Consider the following 23318-nt stretch of genomic DNA (forward strand, 5'->3'; position numbering starts at 1 on the left):
AAAGATCATGTGTCACATTATAGTAAACCTATAAAATTGAAGGGCTTTGACATCACCATTATACCCATTCCCCTTTCCTTAGAATAGTAGGGAAAGTAGTTACATTAACACTGTAGTATTGAACCATCAAAGATATGATCAAAGCAAATCCATGATATTCAACAACAAAAAGCAAGCAAACTCATCCGTTAGAAATTGGTATGGAATTTTAACTTTGATGAGCCTACATCACCTTCTCCATTCAAGGATATGATTGGAAATATGAGTGGGATTACTCTAACATAAATATGTCAAGAGTTTGGTTTTGATTTTGTCACAGATTGGAATTCTAAAATCAATCAAGATGCCATTACTTAGATAAATCATTTCTCCTTTCATTAGTTAATAAATAATAGCTTATTTTCCTATTTTCCTATCTTTCTACATTGTAAATTAAATAATCTTTAACTATTTAATTAATATACCAACTTTTTCTTTATCACCAAATAACTAAATAATATTAACTATTTAATTAAGTCCCTTCTCTAATATTTTGTGATATCCTCTATCTAAATAATTACTTTAAATTGTTTAATTATCTATTTACATTCAAACACGTCATTTTAATTTATTTGATTTTCTCTAAAATGAATTGGAATCCATTTATAACATTTGTCCACTCTCCTCTTACACCATCTCCCTTCCTTCTATCTTTAAATTCTATTTTACTTCATTTGTTTTAGACCATTAATCATTATTATAGTTCAAATCAAACTCCATCACTAATTGATTCTCCTCTAAAACTTTGCATTCATCCTCCTTTCTATTGTTCCAAAAAATGATCATTCTGGTTTTCTCTTGTTATTTTGTTAACCTTACTATTATGCTAAAATTCTAAGAGCAACACTACCAACCAAGAAAGAGACTAGAAGAAACAAGGGGTCCTTATAGTGTTTGAGGTGTTTTGTGGTGGGCATGTTTCATATTTACATTGCTTCCCATTTACAGTCCATATTTTGGCACACCCAATCGGACACCCATAAATAAATATTACTTTCTTTGTCAAATTTTCCATTTCAACAAGCTATAGGTCAAAGCAATGCATTGATGACTTTCTTGAAATGAAGGAATAAGACATGGACCATGTATTTTAGGTTTGTACTACAAGCCAACGCATCAACTCTTTCAATTGAGTAAACACATTTCAATGAATAATCAAATAATAGATATGAAAGCATGATAACTAATATGTCAAAATTCAATAACTTTTGTCTTATTTATTTAACCTACATACAATAACATAAAACATTTATTTATGTGGAATTGTATACAAGATACCCTTTTACCTCCACCTGAGATTATTTATTGCACAACCAAATCTAATAAAATAACATAGGATAATTGACTCCAAAGAATAAATAAAAACTCAATAATATGCCATCTCCCGCTTTTGGTAACAAATATATATACACTTCTTGTCCTGCCAAGATGAAATATAGGCAATGGTCATCAAATAGACAAGTTAAATTTTGCAATGGTGTACCTTACTAATTGCTTATAATTCCAATAGGAGAGGAAATAAACTCGATCAAATATAAAAGATCGTATGATAGGGTAATAGACTTTCTATATCCCTTGATTTGGAATGATATTTTGCAAATAAAAGAATTCAGTTGTCTTCCACTAAGATAAGCATGTTCATGCAAATCCAACTATAAGACATTATAAAAATAAAAGAACATCTAAACTACAATATGATTAAATTGTTCTCTTACAATTTGTTATCACATACATTCAAAGAACAATAATGGAGATGCCATAGTTGAAATCCTTTTCATAATGTCATTGTATGTGCATCTACAATAGGGCACCATTTACAATTATATCAAAGTCAATTTTATTTTTCGCAACTCAACTTAGGTTTGAGTTGCTCAAAATTAATACCAATATGTTATGGTTCGAACATTGAATTATTTATCTTTTAATATCATTTTTTGATTCTAAAGAAAAAAGAGGTGAAATTTTAAAATATGTATTTTTTCTACTTGCTCTACTGAGAAGAAAATAGACAATGGTCATCAAATGGACATGTTAAATTTTTCAATGGTGTACCTTATGCATATGACTTTCTTAATATTTCAATACTCAAGAAAATAAAACCAAACAACTATAAATTGGTAAAAGTTGCATTATATTGATCCCCCCTCACCCCCAATCCTGAGGATAATCATGTGCTCATCAACCAACCAATGACATTTTATTGCATTGTGCAACTCCATATTTCAACTTTGAGAATGAAATTCATTGCTATTTTCATAATGCATGACGACTATGTCTAAGTTGGGAGGCAATATTGAATTGACACGATGTTGTTCATCAATGTTTACTTTGTGTTTGTAACTTTTAATCATTGTCAATCCTCATATCAAAACTAGTACAAACAAAAACAAAAGAAAATGTTGCATTAGATAGTGGCTTGCCTCACTCAAAAATATATTGTTGACGATGATTTTTTTTTTCTAGTTTGTTTGCTTAAGTTGACAACCTCAACCTTGTGAACGACATTGTTTTACAAGCCATTTGCATTCATTTACCATAAGTTTATGCTCCAAGTTTTAATGATTGTGCTATTTGGTTGCTTCCAAGTTGTTACTTTTAATCCCCATTAGCATTCCATGTGTCAATTTCCTATTGCACCATGAGGATCAATCACATCATTATTAGATGTTGCAAAGATAGATGTGTTCATGGTACAACATTCATGAGAAGATTTGACACAAAATACAAGTGGGAAACAAAAATGAATTCATTAAAAAAAGAAAGCTAAATAATTTGCACGTGATCTCTTACTATGAAAAGAGGTAAAACAAAGTTTTCTATTAATGCAAGGCAAAGCAATATTATAGTTGTAGAGCACAATTGTTGGAAAAGAACAAAAATAGAACCATGTAAAAAATATGTACAAAAAATCCTTTTATAGATTACGCGAGACTCATAAAAAATTGAGTTCAAACCTTAACCAAGATGGAGTTAAGTTGCACAACACCAAGTAGGGTAACTCAAACCAAAAATTTGATCTTTGTATGTGTATCTAGATCATGAAGTGACAAAAAAAACCCAAATGAATGCACTCAACAATTAAGAAAGGAAAAAAAATGTTCTATATAGCAAGATATGGTATGATTTGGGTCCTTGTCATAGATGAACGACACCTACAAGTGTAAACAAAGCATGAAGATCATGTTTAGACTTGATGCAACTAAAGACTGGTCATTGGTAGCAGTTGGGCAATGAATTCTCAATCATCATCTAGATTACAATTGTTGAATGTCATATTGGGTCGCTGGCAAAAAAAATTGTTGATGCAAAAAAGACATCAAATTATTAAGCCTCAAAAAATATTGGGGAGACCAAATGTAGCATCTTCTCGAAGCCTAAAAGTAACCCCAACCAAAGAAACAAAGAAGAGAACCTAGCGCATATCTTGCCAATATGAACATGTCTCTCTGATGAGAATTATTCCAGAGACCTTCAAAGACTTCCCTCCAACCATGGACTCTCCCCAACCTAGATACTTATTGGAGAGACCCCAAGGATCTCACACCAATGTGGCTGCACTTTTTTCTTAGAAAAAGCCAAGTACTCTCATCGACAACCACTACACCAATAGGAAAACACATGGATGTTGTATCACACTACCTTAGGTATAGAAAACATCAAGTTCAGAACCAATGCAAAAACCACTACACATATTTAAGAAACATGTCCACCAAACTACACAATTTGAGATGCTAATGTAGACCATTATCTAAACCTATTTGAACTAATCCCGATAGCCAACCTTTCTATCAAAAAACAACAAAACATGTGATTCTTTGATTTGCTATGAACTTGAAAAAATGATGGTGCAAAATTTGCAGATCGTGCATCTCAACTTCAACATTGTAAGCTATCAACTTCTTATGTGCATGAATAAAGAGCATTCTCCCATAAGTACTTCAAATTCTCTTTCCTACATATTCTAGCTTCGCATAATTCCATCTTCCAAAAACACCTCATACTTAACTTGTTATCACTACTAGACATTAGAATAATCATGTGAGCTTATAATTCAACACTTCAAATACTCTTATTTGCACATTGCACTTCAAATACCATTTCTTGCATATCAAATTTCAATAACTCTATCCTCATATCAAGCATCTAATACAACTTTCACACTACTTCGTATCAAGTACAACTCTTATACTTCTTCGGCACCTCAAGGCATCTGTCTGAGACTAGTGTACATAACATGTTGACATCAAGGACAACAATAAACACATAATTCTAACAATCTCCCCCTTTCATTGATAGAAACACGAGCGACAAAGCAACTCATTCCCTATATTTCTCTACTTTTGACATCAAGGACAAAGGGCAAAACAAAACAAAAACAAATAATTCCAATTATATCATGTGATATCCCCATCAAAATAAAAATCATATAATTAATATATAGTTAAATAATAATAAATATGAAAATAAATAATATATGTTATATATCATGATATATAAATATTATCAATAGACACACATTGAAGTAATAATACTATTGAATATAAATAATAGAATTATATATATCAACTATTAAATACTATAATATACTATTGATAAAATAAATAAATAAATATTAATTATAATATAAGCTAATTAATCAATAATTATTATACATATAACATATAACTATTACTAATTATTTCTTAAGAGACGTGTAACCTCTCACCCATGATAGATATAAAAAAGAGATTTTATTGGTTTCAAAACGGATAAATATGGAGAAACATAAAGAAAAAAGGAAGATTTATGGAATCGTCAAACTCTATATTAAATAATAATATAATGTCCTGGCATGGGACATCACAATTGGTAGGTTTTCCTACCAACCTGTGAAGTTTAGGTAGAAACAAAATTCTGAAAAACGTTCCCAGAAATTTCCCTCAAAACTGGGAGTTATTAATCAAAAATATTTATCAGAGGCAGAAGAATCAATATACATATTTACGTAGTGCTTTAAAACCGATTCCAAAAAATTGAAGGAAGTATTTAAAAGGGGCGACCTCATCGGCCCGACCCATTGATCTACATCCACGTCAATTATCTTATAAACAAATAAGGGAACCCGACCATCGAGGGCCTCACCGTATAAACCCTTGCCCACACAGATCCCAAGTAATGGAAACGCACAAGTACGTGTCCAAAGATATATTCCCAATGTGCATTTCGTACAAAATAATGACACTAGCTATCGAAATGGGTAACGATACTCACTATTATAAATACATTGATTTATAAAATACTTCCACACATGAGGATATTTCATATTAGTCAGGAAAATATTATGAAAGTAAAACAAAAGGAAGCAAAGTAAGGCTAAAAATCTCTCTGCATTATTTGCAAAATGTAAAGTATACGAATTTAAAATTTAAAGTCTACAAGGTGATTTATCAAAAAAAAATTCTTAATAAAAATATACAATATATAAAATCAAATAAAAACCTTATATAATTTTTATAAAAAAAAATTAAATTAAATAAAAATCTTATATGATTTTTATAAAAATATAAAAACAAATTAAAAACTTTATATGATTTTCATACAAATTTAAAGTACAACAAAGAATTTTAGGCATAAAAAAATCAAGGTGAATTATTTGCAAAAGATAAAGTATACAAATTTCAAGTTGTAAGATTTTGGGGTTTCAGCGTGGGAATTCCCCTTTTTAAGGTACAAACAAAACTATGTACTCGAAGACCATTTGAACAGGATAAAAAACAAAAATTTTGCCTGGAAAGTCAGGTGGCTCTCTTTGTCAGGTAGAATTCTCTTAGTCAAATCTATTCTTTCACCTGTAACAAACTGTTTCATTTTTGTTCTTCATGCTCTAGCAGCAGTGATTAAACAAATTAGGCAGATTATTACCAAATTCCTATGGAGCAGCAATATGTCAAGGCAGAGGAAAATCCATTTTATTTTATCTCCAGGAGATGGCTTTAGATAAGCATTGTGGTGGGGTGGGCCTTCATGATCTTTCTCTTAGAAACAAAGCATATGGAGGAAAGTTGGTTTGGCAAATGATGAAGAAATCAAATAGCATATGGTGCGGGATTTTGCAATCAAAATACCTAAACTCTATGAATCCCACTTGTATCATCTCTACTACTTCTCTACCCAAAGGCTCTGAGATATGGAATTTTATGGCTGCCTCTAGAAAAATAGTTGGTGATTACATATCCTAGGAAATTAACAATGGGCGGAGGGCATGCTTTTGGGAAGATTAGTGGAGTGGCTTCCCCCCTCTAGTAAGTATTCCTGAATTTGTTGATTCTATCCATGATTTTAAATCCTCTTGGGGGGATAAGTTGTGTCAAGTTATATAGATCATGTGGATCCAGTGTCACATCAGGTCACTTGGAAGGAGCCTAGTATTCTTCCTATTTCTAATTTTTATGCCAACCTTTTCAAGGATATTTTAAAAGAGAGGCAGGTATTTTATCAAGACAATGAGGATTCAGTTTTTTGGGCCCCTACATTTGATGGTAATTATTCAGTTAAGGCTGGGTACATGGCTCTTAGCAGAGTATTGGATTCTAGAATCAAAAGTAGGGCATTCTCATTTTGCTGGAACGATTGCACATTACCTAAATTTGGATGTTTCTCTTGGCTAGCCCTCCGAAAGAGACCACTCACTAGTGATAGGCTAGAAAAATTCAGCATTTTTCAGAGGTTTAGATGTCTCCTCTGCCAACAAGATCTTGAAGATGCAGATCATGTGTTTCTACAATGTGAGTTTGCATAGGAATGCTGGAAATTTGTTCTTAATAAGTTGAATTTTGTTATGCCGCTCTCTAATACCCTTTGGGATTTATTTGAATCTTGGCCTACATTGTATACTAAGTCCTTCCTTGCATCTATCTGGATATGTTCTCCATCTCTAATCATTTGGTCATTATGGTGAGAGAGAAACAAGCATATCTTTAGGCAATCCTCTTCCATAGTGGATGTTGTGAAGATTACTATTGAAAAGTCTATATCAGAATTGGTTTCAGACAATATTAAGAATAATTCCTCAGACATCCTATTCTCTAATTGGGATGATGCTACAATCAAGGAGTGGAAATATATTTCTTTCCCAACTTTCCTTACTTTTAATAGGGCATCAAGAGGACTCAATATTACAAAGGTTAAATGGTCCCTACTAGAACATGGAGTTATTAAGGTTAATTTTGATGGAGCCTCGCGCGGGAACCCGAGTAAGTCATGCATCGAGGTTTGCTTGAGAAATCATCTTAGAGTTCCTATTGCCTTATATTCATCTCCCATCTCAGAAGGTACGAATAATATGGTTGAAGCTTCTACATTATTACATGGGTTAGTGATTGCCAGTTCTTTGGGATGCACTTGTATCCATGTTGAAGGGGATTCTATGATTTCTATTCATGTCTATATTAACAGAAATATTGTTAACAAAAAGTTGGCCTATATTTATAAGCAAATATGGAGGCTTATTGACTCCTTTGATTCATGGACAATTTCTCATATATACTAGGAAGGTAATTCAACTGCTGATCATCTTTCTAACCTGGGTTGTGATGATATTTTGATTGTGGACCATGACATGGATAAGGTACTTTATCTACATCCCACACTAGCAACCATCATATTTGAGGAGCAAGCTAGGATTTGATTTCGTCATTTTCTTATATTATTCGTTCAGTTAGTATGACATTTGGGAAAGTCCAATTTGTCCTTTAACTTTGTACTCAATATTGTAATTGTATATATATTTTTTGTAATGGGGCTGAGAAGCATGGTTTTCTTCCTAGTTCTTTCATTGTGGAGCCTTTGTACTAGGTTATATATATATATATATATATATATATATATATAGTAGCTTCATCTACTTTGCTTTTTTTTTTTTAACAAAATTCTTCTAGTAAGGATGGAGATTTATTTCTTTCAATTTACTTATATGGTTAAGATAATTGAGATATAGGCAACCTAAATATATGTGCACTGATAGATTTTATTATAATGTGCAAATTTCTATCTATTTTAATATAAGTATCATCTATGGAACAACTTTATGAAAAATATGTATGCATAATAAATGAATAGTATTTCATAAAGATGATTATAAAAGAAATAAAAATGATAACAATTAAAATTATATATTCCATACATCTACATAATATAAAATGAATAATAAATAGGTATATATGTATAAAAAATAATTTTATATGTTAATAAAATCATAATTATCAAGCTTATATAATCAATTATCTTATCTTTCTTATAAAGATCTCATATCTTTAGAATTATATATTAGTTATGTTATAAAGATATATATCATACCTGCATTCGTGAATACATATTGTTTGATATTTATATATTATCTTAATGGAGAAGGGAAGAGTATGGTGCTACCAGGGAAGAGCTTGTCTAAGTCCAAGCAATTAGATCTTTGTCCCAAGATAGGGTAGGGGTCAATGACCCATGATCCTTCGAGACATGGGCTTGGACCTATAAAATTTTAGGGAATCCATTTGCACATTTGGCATCTAGGCAACTTGGATAACATCTATACCTTCTGATCCTAAAATTATATAATGACATATAACAAGAATTAGTGTTACTTCCTATATGACAATAAAAAAAGGCAGTGATGTTACCAAGGAGGTGTTTTTCTAAGTGCAAGCAAGTGGATATTTGTCCCAAGATAGGCTAGGCATCAACGACCTATGATCTTTTGAGACACATGGTTGGACTTGTAAACATTGAGGGAATCCATTGCACATTTGGCATCTAGGCAACTTGAATAACATCAACTCCTTCCATCTTTGAGGTTGACATGAAGTAATTTACCATGATTCACATTTCCTTGAAACTTATATATACATGTATGTACTAATGATAACTTGTGGTTATAGGATCCATATTGAAGAAGTAAATCATCTTCTTGACTCAATTAAAGCATAAAACCAGAAAAGCATGTATATTGTGTCGACATTGTGTCTTCCTTGTCTTTTCATGAATTCATGTGCCTACTTCGTGTTTTCATGTGTCTGCTTTGTTTTTTCATGCATTAATGTGTTTACTTCATGTCTACTTTGTGTTTCCACGCATTAAGATGTATACCTCATTAATATTTTAGGTCTTTTGTATGCCAGTATATTTTGTATTTATAAGAAAGGTTGTATTTGCTTGAGGACAAGCAAATTTGAGGGGAAGGACTATGATATCCCTGTCAAAATAGGAATCATATAATTAATATATCGCTAAATAATAATAAATATGAAAATAAATAATATTGTAATATGAAGATAAATATATATGTTATAATACATGTTATATATATATATATATATATATATATATATATATATATATATATATATATATATATATATATATATATATACTATAATAACTATTGATAAAATAAATAAATTGTAATTATAATATAATATCATTAATCAATAATTATTATTAAGAATAGAATGTGTAATTGCATATATCATACAACATACAACTATTACTAATTAAGGCAACATGTTTATTAAGGGTCATATATTTTTGACGACCTCTCCTCCCATGATAGATATAAAAAAAAGAATTTATTGGTTTCAAAACAGATAAATATGGAGAAACATAAAGGAAAAAGGAAGATTTTTGGTCTATAAAAATCTAAATCGTCAAACTCTATATTAAATAATATAATGTCCTAGCAGGGGACATTACATATCACTATCCCTTTCAAGAACAACTTTGCTCTAAAACTCTTCTTATATCGTGTATCTCTCTTCTAGACATAATAATTTTAGGAAAACTTACCCCCTATCAAGAAACATATATCTTTCCAATACATTTCCTACTAGAAAACTCAACCTTCACTACTTCCCCTAAGCACCAACTACATCTTTCTAGGAGACACAAAGTAGATAGTAGCTTTCACCTTGGAAAAGATACTTTTGTCTTATGCTTATAGTTTGAAAAAGGAGGAGCAATGAGCATACTCAAAAGTTATCCTTCACCAATGGCTTCCTGAAAAATATCTAAAGTTTGTTCCTTAGTAGGTACATCTTGCAACTTAACTTCCTTTTTAGAAGCTTTCTCTCTCAAAAAGTGATACTAAATAAAAATGTGCTTAGTCTTTGAATGCATCATTGAATTCTTTGAAATATTCATAGATTTTATGTTATCACATCATTGAAATAACTTCATTATAGACTTATTGCCTAGATTTTTGAAAGGCCAAATTTTTAAAAATACTAAGGCGTTCTCCTCTTGTGTGCAAAAATATTTTACAAACCTTAAACATTTTGCAATAGTTTTTCCCAAATCTTTCAAAACCCTAATTTTTTGTGAATCCTATGTCCAATTTCTAGCTTGTTGCATAATATTTGCACGAACATTAACTTTTTGCATGACTTTTTCCCAAACGTGAATTTCTTGCATCTTCTTGATCAAAAACTTAACTTTTTGTATCTGTTTCATAAAATCACTAACTTTTCACTTTTTTTAACCACAATTCATAACCTCGTAAACCATTTTGGTTTTGAAAGTTTGGTTTTAACAACCTTATAACTATCCTGTGGAAACCCATGAGAAAATGCAATTAGCTAGAGTAGATAAAGATTTGCAATCTTTTTCGAGTACCTCCCTTTTCACATGAATCCCATTCACTTTGTAGAGAAAAATATTTGCTATGAGTTTCAAATGAAGGAGTGAATGGTATATCTTGGAGCAAAATGTGAAGCATAACAGTATACCAAACTTGTTTTGTAGTTCATGCCACAAAGAGAAGTAATCTCATAGAATGTAGTGATTGTAAGATTTTTCAAGAACATATTTGTTGAAATCTTTAAAAAGTTGAAAGCAAATGTATTCTTCATGCACATCGTTGGAAGATTGTAGACAGAAACACATACAAGTTGTGCACAAAAACCCCAAAAAGAGACACCATTGACATGGAAATTCAATAAGTGCATAAAGTGGATTTCTTGGAAAGGCTTTGCATAATTTGTGTTGAACATAATTGGCAAGTGTAATGCCATATTCTAAATGTGTCAACAATCCTCTTGCTTGCACCAAAGTTGTGATATTTCTTTGTTGATTGTTGCAAATGGGATTGGAGTTTGTTGTTTGCTAGTGATGTGGTCTTCAAGACTGAGGATAAGTGTTTATCATTGTGTTACTCAAATCAGTTACTAATTGCAAATTTGTCTAATTCCATATTTGATTATTAATGCATTTACTTGGTAATGACACTTTAGTAAGACTCCATTTGTTTGTGTTGACAAAGGTTGGGACTTAGTTTCCCATTTAACATACTATGAATTAATGATTGCAATCATAAGAACATTTCAGACATACGAACAAAGCATTCTTCATTATCTTCTCGAGAGTATACAAACTCAGAAACCCTTATACATCATATGAAACTTAAATTTATTGAATGTTTCCTCTGAGAGATTTTCTAGAGTTTCCCCTTTGCTAAAAAGTGTCTCCCCCCCTTTTACATTCCACCGGACATGTATTTATAGACTCCCCTTGAATAACTAACTTTGGGTTCGTAAGTACTCAGAAAGTTAAGAGTGTGGAAGTCTCGGAATCTTTTTAATAACTAACCCTAACTTAAACAAATTAAAAGTTACAACCTTAACTTTCAAAAAAATAAAAGTCAAATCCTAACTTATGAATTGAAACAAGTGACATGTGTTACTTTCCACCACAATGAAAAGACCAAAATGCTGATTTCCTTTAAGCTTTCCATCTTCATCTTCTTCCTTTTCCCTTTTCTTCATTCACCAATAATATTGAAACTTATTCATAAGTAGAATAGCATTGTAACATATTCATAGCATGACAGCTGTGAAAGATCTAAAATTTATGTCCACGTGTATCATCAAATGTAACATCCTTTGATCACACCCATTTCTAAATCCCTTGCTTGAACATTGCTCATACCATCTTTCATACATGTCATAATCTACGAGCAGATTGGATTGTAGTAGAGAGATTCTAATTATCAAATGTGCCACAACATTGGGAGACTATTACAAGAATGTTACACTTCTTTCCATTCATGGAATCTTAACTTTTGAGGCCTTCATGCTTTAATCAATTGATGCATACTACGTTATATAAAGGGATGGGCCATTTTACCATTGTGTTGGAGACCAAATAAGAAACTTCTTTATCATCGAACTCCATCCAAACATTTAAGTAAGAACTGAAGTTGAATCCGAAATGTCATTCATAATAACCATCATTAGCCATGACCATGCAATTAAAATTAGATTCATCCAATCCAAGTTATGAGAACTTCAAACTCTGTTATTTTTTATGAATATCCTCAATTATTATATCAACAAGGACACCCTTTAGATTCTAATTGACAGAAATGAGGAGAGGCAGCGGTCCACCCACGACATTCAATTATTTCTTTCAATTATTTGTATTGAAAGGTCACTGTTGCATTTGTCTTAACATGGTGCGCCTCCTATAATGGATTTGACTTGTTCCTTTATGTTGCTTGATCACATCAAAAAAAAATTCTACTAGCTTGGGCACCTGTGATTGAGACATCATTTTGCAATCATTATTTTAGCAAGGATGTCACTCCTTTGTCACTGTCGATTGCACTTGCTTGGAATTTCTCTCTAAGACCTTAGAATCTCTGCAAGTATACTATTAGCTTCATGTGATTCGTAGACTCCTTACACGAGTGAATCCAAAATGATGGATTGATAGAATCTAAATATCACTGTAATTTGATCAATACTAGTCATGAACCAACAACAATAAAAGAAGTTGATTGCGATGTATGTGCTTCCACATTTTGAATGCATATTTCTAGAGGGCTTTATTGAACACATGCTTCATGTTGTTTCAACATGATAATGCATTTTGTTAGCTAGTTCATGGGTCGCACTCACTGATTACAATCTTCCATACATCTCTAGCTGGGTATCTGTGGCTGACAATAATCTCAAAACTGATGTGCTCCAATGGACATCGTATGTCTTGCTCCAAAGTTTCCCTCTTTGGCATGTAATGCTCCACCCTAAAGTTCACTGAGACAACATCACTAAGTGGCATTATGTTAAACATTTAATTGGCAACTTCCAACATATGGCTTGTGTTTAACATTAAATTTATCCCACAAGCTATGTGTATCGAGCTGAGTGTTTTTAATCACATAACAAGTTGAACTGATGATGCACATTTTTTGAGGCATGCTAGAAAAATGAATCATGTGCTTCCCCATACTCTGCACTTATTGTGTCATGTGCAACTACAAAGCCTGCCCAATAGCTTTGGTTATGTCTTGCTCAACAGATAAGTCTTTCATTCCTTGCACAGTCCTTGTACAGGCTCAACTACATTTCTTGCATCGTTGTATTCTTCAGTCATTTCATGCATCACTAGACAATAAGTATTATCAAATTTAATCTTTATTTATGGCATTTACCTCTCCGATATCAATGGATTGTCAAACCAATGATGCAATATCTGCATTTTATGGATGTAGAGGGGAGGGCTTAAGAATGTTGAAGGCAAGATTCAACATGATGAAATTTTTGTGATCTTAATTCTTGCCATGCCTACATCTTTTTATACGATAGTTATTAACAGTTGGGGTTTTGATTCAAAAGTTTAGGTTAGGATTAGGGAACAACTTTGGAGTGGGATTCAAATCTCAACTCAAACTTTTGGAAGGTTAAGGTTTGGGGAGAGAGTGGATTTAAGTTCAGGGAGAGAGAAGTTGACTGTTAACTCCAATTCCCCAACTCCAACTTTCACCTTGACTTTTCTGAAAAGTTATGGTTCGAGGAGACAAAGTGAATATTGGTTCGGGAAGAGAAAGTAAGTAGTTGTGGCTTTAATTTTATTTTCCCCATTTAGCTTAAAATTTTGAGATTTGAACATAGTAAATACCAAGGCAACAATTGGCTCTATCTGGGGACAAGGATTGTGCAAGACATTGAACAAACCCAAATTTAAGCAAGAGAAGTTCTTTATCATAGAGTCATAGAGTCATCAAGGGGAAAACATAGGAATTGAAAGGAAAAAATGGAGACAAGCCAAAAATAAGACCAACAACAAAAACTTCAAACATATGTACATGGTACGAAACCCCTACCTTCGATAGCTCCAGCTCCAAATGATTCATGTGAACCCATTGATTGGACGAGAAAAGTAAATGCCATGGTGACTTAATAGGTGGCAATTCCCAAGTTCCTGCAAACTCAAATGCGGGCTTGCTCCTTGAATTCCAATTCAATTTATAATTGTTACATGCAACAACAAAAAATTCTAGTCTAGCATACAAAGCTTTAAGGGCTTGTTTGATTCCATAGAGAGCTTTCTTTAGCCTGTAGACCATATTTGAATCATTTCATAACTTGAAACCATATGGTTGCACAATGTATATTTCCTCTCCTAATTCTCCATTTAGAAATGTAGATTTAACAACCATTTGATATACTTTGAAATCTTTATAGGTAGCAAAACCAAGAAACATTTTAATAGCTTTTGTTCTAGATGCCAGAGAAAACGTCTCCTTAGAATCTATTCCTTGAACATGAGGATAGCCTTTACATATTGGTCTTTTCTTGTTTCTATTGTTTTGTGCATCTTCAGTTATAGCGTGTTTTGAAATGCCCACTCAGTTTCAATCACATTTTTGTCTATTGGTTTGGGAACCAATTCAAAGGTATGATTCTTCTCTATCTATTATATTTATGTGTTCATTGCTTTTATCCAACTCTCATCATTGATTGCTTCTACATGATAAGCTCTTGGTATCACCCTCAATAGAAAATGTAGTTTTTTCACCTATCTTGACAAGCCTTTTGTTTGTCTAAATATATGTCTCTATCTCCAATTATTTAATCCTCGAAACAGTGCCTATGTACATCTTTAGTAAATGTCTTTAGTATATGTTTATATACATTTTCTTCTTCCTTCAATTCTTGATCTCCATCTTTTGTAGCTCTCTTTTCTTCTATAGGGCTAATAAGGACCTCTCCTAACACTATTTAGGTCCAAGAACAAATTCACTCAATTCCCCATTTATACAAAAAATTGCACTTTCCACAATCTTCTTTAGCTTCATATTGTAACACCAATGTATCATTCTTGTAGTAGAATGATCCAAAAATATTGTTACATCACATCTTGTGTCAAACTAACCTAAATTGTCTTCATCTCTTTTTGCTTAGAAAAGAAGCTAAAAACTCACGAAGGGAGTATGAAAAAAATGAATACAAACGTCAGAAGGAGATTTTCAGTAGTACATTTGAGGTCATTTTTTGACCAAAATTTGCGACCATCTATTAAAATGTTTTAGATTGGTCGGAATATGGAAGGAAAAATCTCTTTTTTTAAAAATCCATGCCTGTGTTGGTCGAAATTTCGACCAACACTTAGTTGAACATGTTAAAATGAAAAAGGGTTTCGGCCGCCCATTTCATTGTTTTGTTAAATTAAGAGGCAGTAGATTAGCGCTTGTTGGTGCATGCAGAGGATGGGAGGTATATGGCTCGTAGGGCATGTGCATCTTGATTTGGATCTGAATACACTTGGGCAATGAGGTCAACAGAATCTATATCCGGTCTTGAAACTGTATCTGCCTTCACCGCCTCTACTACTGCCTTTCCCTCTGTTCACTAAGCCTTTGCTCCTATCTTTCTCATCTCCCCTGGTTTCAAAGATTCTACGGAGCGTGCGCAAGGGAGCTGCACAAGCAATTTAGGAGAAGAGGCAGAAATCGAGGAAGAGGCAAGGAATCAAGGTACTTATCACATTTTTCTGCCATTTTTTGCTCAATCTTAGCCATGGCACCCATTAGGTCATTTTGAACAAAGTTTTTCTCTGCAATCTCTTTAGCAATTTCCGCCACATGTATATCACGCTTCATTGCCAATTGATGCTTTCCTATGTATGAGCACCCAATTCGCTTAATCAACCTGCTGCATAAACTTTGCTAACTCTTCCAGACTCTATAACATCACCTATCACACCAAACCACCCCCACGGTATTTACAAAAGGCCATCATGCGTAACTCAACTCTAGGGTTTCAACACAAACAAAAAATCATATTTTCTAGAGTAGACACTACAATTTCATAAGCATTCAAACAGTGTCAAGATACTACGTTAGTCTTTCAAAAGGTTTATTGGACTCCAAATTGCTAATATGTTGAGGCTCATATATGGTTGAGAAGAACAAAAATATCTCCTATATCATTTTGGACATTTATGGAGTCTTGGAGTCGTGTGATCAATGAGTTGATATTGTTGTACATCAAGGGTCTAATACACCAAGATGATGGAAATGAACTTAAACTTATTCATCTGTCAACTGGAATTGCTCCATTTTGCTGATCTATGTGCTGCTAATCCTATGTATTCAAGGTATGATACATTGAGATGTTAGAAGGGAACTCAAGCTTGATGGACTGTGAAGTCTAATTTGCGGTCTCTGTGAGCTATTATCATCCAAAAAATATAACCCCTTTCATTCATCTATCCATGAGCTATTTCTTGTGATTGTGATTGTGATTGAGCTTCTAACTCAATGACCTACTTTGGTTGCTAGTGTAGTTTTAGTCTTTTGCTTACTTAGATTCACTCCTCTGTCGCAATGTAATCTCCCCAAATCTTATTTGATATACTAACAGATTAGATCTAACAGAGTAAATATTATTCTAAATAGAATAGGAAAAGGTGGATTATAATTAACGAGGACTGTCATCAACATTTATTTTCCAAATATAATTTTCAAGACTCTTGGAGCATGCAGGGGAAGAAGGTGACATAGCTTATGAAATTATGCTATGCTCTTATTCTATGAAACCAATTTTTGTTGAGGTTGGACACCAAACATATTACCTCACAACCATGTTCATGGTTGATAAGGCATTGTTAGAAAAGATTTCTCAACATATTCATTTTGTTAGAAAAGAGTCAATGCACACAAAAATTCATCAATCCACATAAAAATTCAAAAATCATTCCTAATGGATATAGAAAATTAATTAAATAAGGGGGATATGATCATATTGTGTGACTTATGAAGATAGATATTGGAACCCTTAATATGAACTAATATACTACTATAACCTTGTTAACATGTTTTTTTTTTACAGCGGATGATCTATGATGCAGCCACATTGTTCTTCGGCATTGAGATCCTGGTCATGTTTGGAGGCTTCATAGTTCAAAATTTACAATTATTTTTGACTGATCTTTGAAGGATTCATAGATTAATTTACAATATTTTTAGTAATCTTCAAGGGCTTCAAAAAAAAATTTACTTTGTGTGATCTTTGAAGGCATCAAAGATAAAGTCATGATATTTTCAGTTATCTTTGAAGACTTCATAGATAGATATGTCAAATTTTCCTAAGTTCAAAGATTTCAGAATTTATGTATTTCATAGAAGGATAAATCCCACAGCGTAATTATATTGTTAGTATCTATTTTCTTAGAAACTAATTAGAGAGGAGTATATCATTGAATATATAGATTTTAGTGGCTTAAAATGAAATTCCATGTGGATGCATGGCCAGGATTGATATAATGCCTGGATATCGAAAACATCTCGGGGACAAGGGTATTGCAAAATGTAATGACACACAAAATGATTACCTAGAGATTCAATATTAATAAAGGAGTGAAAGTCTCAATTAACAAGAGTAACAAACCATGTCTAATAAGGATAAGATTGAAAACTAAGAAAAGATGACAACTAAAAGAATAAAATAATTCTCCAATCAACTAGAATGTTAAAAACTTTCAGCAAATCCAATCTAATTGGATAAAATGACTCACCTCTGGATTTTTGAAGCAATGCTGGAATAGAGCAATGCCGCCACCACCCATGACACCCATTCAAAATGCAATTTGAACCTGCCAAAACTATAAACCTTACAGTAAATCCAATGCAAATGGATATTGGGTCCACCCCTAAACCTCATTTGAAGCTCAATTTTACGAGGAACAAAAGAAATTATACATACCCCAATTCTCTCCCATTATACCTACATAATCAAAATACAAATTAAAACAAAACATTAATATCAAGATTCAAGGATATGGAAGTCAAATCACAAAAAAAACATTTATAATAAAATCTGACACTATAATCTTCTCCAATTCGGATATGTATCTACCAAAGGATTCTGTCCACAACATAGCTTTTTTGCTTTATAAACTATTATCCAAACCAAAACTACTCTCATAAGGAAGATAGGGCTCAACCTTTTAGACCAATAATTACATGAAAATGTATGTGAAATGTCTAATCCTATAACCCACTTCAATTTCCTGATCATTTTTTTTTGTTCTCTCATAAGATTTGGCAGACATTTGTCGGTTTTGTGTCTGGATGAACTAATTTTAGAAGTTTACATTACAATAGTTGTGAAATTATCCTTCCAAAATTGAGAAGGAATTCCATTTACAAGAGAGATTCTTGGGTGAATCTATCCACTTCTTTACAGTAGCTATCTTTATCTAAAGGAATCTGGCAACAAAGAAAACTTGAGGAAATATCACCCTTGTACAAATGGCTTTATGTCTTTAATATGTTGATTTGATTGTACAAAAAGCTAAGTTATCAGTTTGGCACTCATAGTCCCTGGATCTAGGTCTAATATAAAGGTTATTTGAGATCCAGTTTGGTGTAGTAATGCCTATGGGTTAAACCTGCAAACTCAAAATGAACTGAGTTGGCCCCTCTCTGGAAGAATGCCTTTATATATCATCTTAAAATAAAAGGATGTTGTTTTGTTTGCCTAGAAATTCTTCTTTAGCTCTCTGCTCATGCTTTTGTATAGACTGTTTATAAGGCATTCTTCCTTGGCCAGGCAGGAGCTAATAAAGCCCTACTGTATTTAGTTGTCTATTGTCAAAGAGTCTTCCCCAAATCAGGCCTTTTTCTATTGTGTGTCATCCAATTATTTTCATTGTCATTGTTTTTGTTTTTATATTTCAATATGTGCAGATGGAATATATATAGACATGATGCAACATAAAGTACTGCAAGCAAGATCTTGGTGGGCATCAGTATAGTAGGGTGTCAAATAGTGCCTGACAGGTTGTGATGTGTGCTGTAGAGTTAGAAAGTGGTTAAAACACTTTATGCCCTCTTGAACTTCTCAATCGAACCAAGAGCAGCTTTTTCAAAATTGGACCATTGAAAATAGGTAAATACAATGGAAGTTTGTATGAACCAATTTTAATTATATTTAGGATTATGAAACAAACAACAAATGGTTGTGGGCGTCATTTCTTAACCTTGTTATTAGAGTAGCAATAGTAGAGTTTTGTATCTTCCACTCACCATCAGGCTTTTAACTATCCAAGGGAAAATAGGCAAGAGAAGCCATTGATAAGGCATTGAAAGAGATCATTCAAAAGCCTTGTAGCATGGAAGGAGTAGATTGTGAAGACTTCTAGCAATTCTATTGGCTTACCAAATGACATACGTTGTTACAATCAGACATACTTTTCGATGAGAAGTAGAAATCCTTAGGACATATCCTAAAGTTGGATCTCATCCGCTAGATCCAATATGGATGAGAAAAAAGAGTCAGCTTCCCTTAGTAATGGCAATCCTCTCATCACTTTCCCATATGCCCCTTGAGTTTTGTTTTCAAAGTGTTGCTTCTTAATAATTAGTAGGTAATTTTTCATGTTTTGATGGGAATTGTGCCATTTAACTAACAGTTCCCACATGGAGTGCCTACCAAACTGCATGCAGGCTTTTTTTATTTTCATCTTTTGAAGTTTTACCTATATGGGTGCATGTGTAGTTTTTAATGTGCATGAGAGTCCCTCATACAAGACCTCAAGGGGATCATTTTTAAGTTTTTCGAGTTAGTAACTCTGAACTTTTGATCCTCTTTCTTCTCCTTATTATGTGACCATCTTATTCCATCAGCTTGTGTGTTGGTCTAGGTCACAAAAGCCTTGGGCTTATCATCAAAGTAGTATTCTAAATCTTAGATGAGGATTTTTTGTAATGATTGCTATTTTCCAATAAAGTCTTTAATTATAGAAAAAGATTGCGCCTCTTAAAGATTGTGTTATTGACACTGTATTCAAATAATAGGAAATGTTCTCATAACAGTCTTTGATGCCAATGTTGTAATGTCATAAACTTGGATATCAATGCAGGTGATAGAACTCATCTTTCATTGTATACTTTGATTGCATATCAGACATTACAATTTCCATATAAAACATATTGTATGCATCATAATTAGATATCAGACATTATTACTACCCTAAATTGCGACCAAAAATTGCAACCAAGTATTTTAAATGGGTTGGTTGGTCGAGTTATAAAGCAAATTTTTTATTTTTTTTTATAACATGCCCATGTTGGTCGCAATTGCGACACACACCGCAGCATAAAACGAAAAAAAAAAGGGCAAAAATATAACACATTTCATTTGGCGCGAGGGTTGCTATGAGTCCGGAGAACAAAATATAAGGGCGAGCTTTCGATGGTTTGTGATTGTAATTTAATTTTAGGCATAGAATTGTATGGCAATTGCTGGAATGCTTCTTGATGTGCCGGTGGTCGACTTCCATTGACCCACCACTTCAACTCCTTCACTTCTAGCATTTCGCTCGTAGGAGGGCATAGATTTTCAAGGGCGAGTTCCAGAAGAGAGGACTTGGCATTGTGTAGGGACCATTGTAATAGGTAAGAGTTTAGCACTATATGGTTTTCTTTACCACGGCATTGTGTAGGGTTGTAATATATAAAATTTTAGTTGATAAGGTTTTTGTGTAGCTAATTATGTATGAAATCCTTGTGTCTGAGGTGTAGGGTTAACCACTGATTACTTCCCATATATACCCGGGGCTGAACATAAAAACTTGTTTTGATTACATAGGGTTAACGCTGTCTTGACAAGGCAATTTTTTTGTTGTGGCATCCTACTTTTGGGGAGTTGAAAAACTGACAATTCAGATCTTAATTCAGTGTGTTGAGCAAGTTCTACCAAAAACATTTAGATTTTTGAACCTATGTTATGATTGACTTTATTGACTTCAACTATTTCACTATTTTAAGCTTCATGCAACAATTTGGCTCACGTTTTGTGTCAACTGTACAATGCAATTTCTTTTAGACACTCCAATGGTTTGAATCTGCAGCCTGTGACCTTTTGTCTACCAATTACTTTGGTTATTGGTAAAACTGATGAATAATATTCTGTATTTGGAGAAGTTATTATGGATTGAAGAAATCTTAGCTTGTTTAATAATATTTTGTATAGGATCATGAGCTTTAGATTGGAACTTTTTATATTGGGAGCAACACAGTAATTATATTTGTTATTTGCTATGGAAGTAGAATTCTTAGAGTGAAACTTTTTGGATTGACAGTTGAGAATGATATATTTTTGTTATTGGATATAAGAGTATGAGTTCTAGATTAATATTTCTTGGACAAATAATCAAGAATAATAATAATTTTTTATTGTTTGATATGAGAGCATGAGTCTTAGATTAGAGCTTCTTCAATTGTAAGCTAAGAGCAATAATTTTTTTTGTTCTAGTCTGTATGGGAGCAAGAACCTTAAACTGAAACCTTTTCAGTGGAGTGCCAGGGACAATAATTATTTTCGCTACTTGGTATGGAAGCCTGCGACCTAGCTTGAAAAAACCTCTTTGATAAGAACCAAGAACCATAATTTTTTTTGTTACTTGATATGAGAGTACAAAACTTAGATTGGGATATTCTTAATTGGTAGTGAAGAACACCAATCGTCTTTGTTACTTGGTATGGGACTGCCAGCCTTGTACTGAAACGTCTTCAACTGAGAGCCAAGAACAATAATTGTTTATGTTACATCACTAAGGGAATTTCCCTCTCATTTGCTTATAGGCCTTCCAGAACTGGTGGAAATCAGGAAACTAATATGTTGACTGGTTTGAGATTTCTTTTCTTCTACATTAAATGGAATCTGCTTGAAACTTAATGGAAGTTTGGTGCTTTCGCTAATTGCATGTCATTCGCAAGGTTACAAAATAGTGTTAGCAAAAAATTTCTAGTTGCATTTGAGATGCACAAATCTTAGCTTTTTCAACTAGTTATGGGTATTCGTAAGGGTAATTAAAAATGTCACGTTTATCACTTGCAGTGGTGCATTGACCGGCTGGATTGGGGGCATCATAGAAGTTCAATTCATTGACTTTATTTTAATGTTCTCCACGAGCAATTTAGTGTGCCTATTTAACAATTTTCTCCTATACTTCTTTCCTTCTATTATGTGGCCTTATCTCACCAAGCTTTTCTTCTTTGCTTTTGCATTGATCTATGTCTTATCAATACATCTGTATTTTATTGATGGAAACTTATGGCTCAGAATTAGTGTTTTGTGTTTTAGCGAGGAGATAATGGAAAATGTAGAAGTATCCTTTAAATGGAAATGTTGAAAATATGCTTTGCATATATACAACTAAGCTAGTCTTGATACCAAGGATGTCTATGAGATAAGGTAATATCTTCCAAAACTCATAACACAACTGTACATGATCCATAAATAAGCATTACAACAAGTGAACAATAAGGTAAAGGCCATGTGAGATAAATGTACATTTAATAAATAGTAATTATTCTATTACAATTTGAAATGATTAGAACTCTTGAGTAGTAGTATATGAAATACTATACATCTCTAATGTAGTTTGTCTAACATTTAGGAAAAACACTGGCATCATAGAATATCATTTCTTTAATATTTTGAGAGTTAAAAACTATGGTGAACTACTTATATATTTTTAATATTTCAAAAGAGTCATATAAATGTGGAACCAATTTTTGTTGCGTCTTATAAATGTGGATTCACGTTACAGTGCGAGTTTGGTATATCCCTACCTTACCTTCACCCATTCTGTTAACAGATTTTGACTGCAGTGGAAAAAAAACCTTCCATAATTATTAATTATAAGTCAAGTAATATTTTGAATCATAACGAATCTGGGATTTATTTACATAAGTTGTCTATTTTTATCTTTCAAATGTGCTTTACCTGCTGCAGTTATTTCTATAAATTAGATTTTTCTTAATGTAATTTTTTGACCTCTCTGGTAAAACTTAATCTTGTTTGGCATCCTCTTGGGTGATGGAGTTAAACAATCACAATATAGGAGTTATAAACTAGTATAGGAGTAGTTATGCATATAATTTCATACATCTGCACTGTAATTTTCAGAAATGTGGAAGCACAACACTACAATCACAATACCAAATCCAACTCCATAACTTA

General features: G+C 32.7%; 1 protein-coding gene across 10 annotated transcripts in view; it reads right to left on the reverse strand.

Annotated features, from left to right (window-relative positions):
• Nucleotides 1-1168: 1168 nt before the first annotated feature.
• Nucleotides 1169-23318, reverse strand: part of LOC149546340 (uncharacterized) — a 199069-nt gene continuing 176919 nt past the window's right edge. For 2 of the 10 annotated variants that reach the window (XR_016353694.1, XM_089791161.1), the window contains 3 exons: nt 18051-18071; nt 17863-17949; nt 1169-1459 (listed from right to left, as the gene is read on the reverse strand). Coding sequence is in view for 3 of the 10 variants with exons in the window: in XM_089791161.1 (XP_089647287.1) it covers nt 1359-1459; nt 17863-17949; nt 18051-18071 (209 nt within the window). In the remaining 7 variants the exon portion in view is untranslated. Of the gene's footprint in view, nt 1460-17862; nt 17950-18050; nt 18072-23318 lie in introns of those variants that run through there. The other 8 variants (XM_089791163.1, XM_089791164.1, XM_089791162.1 and 5 more) reach the window with 7 other exon arrangements.

Source organism: Cupressus sempervirens, chromosome 7 (assembly GCF_028749045.1).
Source record: "Cupressus sempervirens isolate cs-2001-9-10 chromosome 7, ASM2874904v1, whole genome shotgun sequence".
NCBI lineage: Eukaryota > Viridiplantae > Streptophyta > Pinopsida > Cupressales > Cupressaceae > Cupressus > Cupressus sempervirens.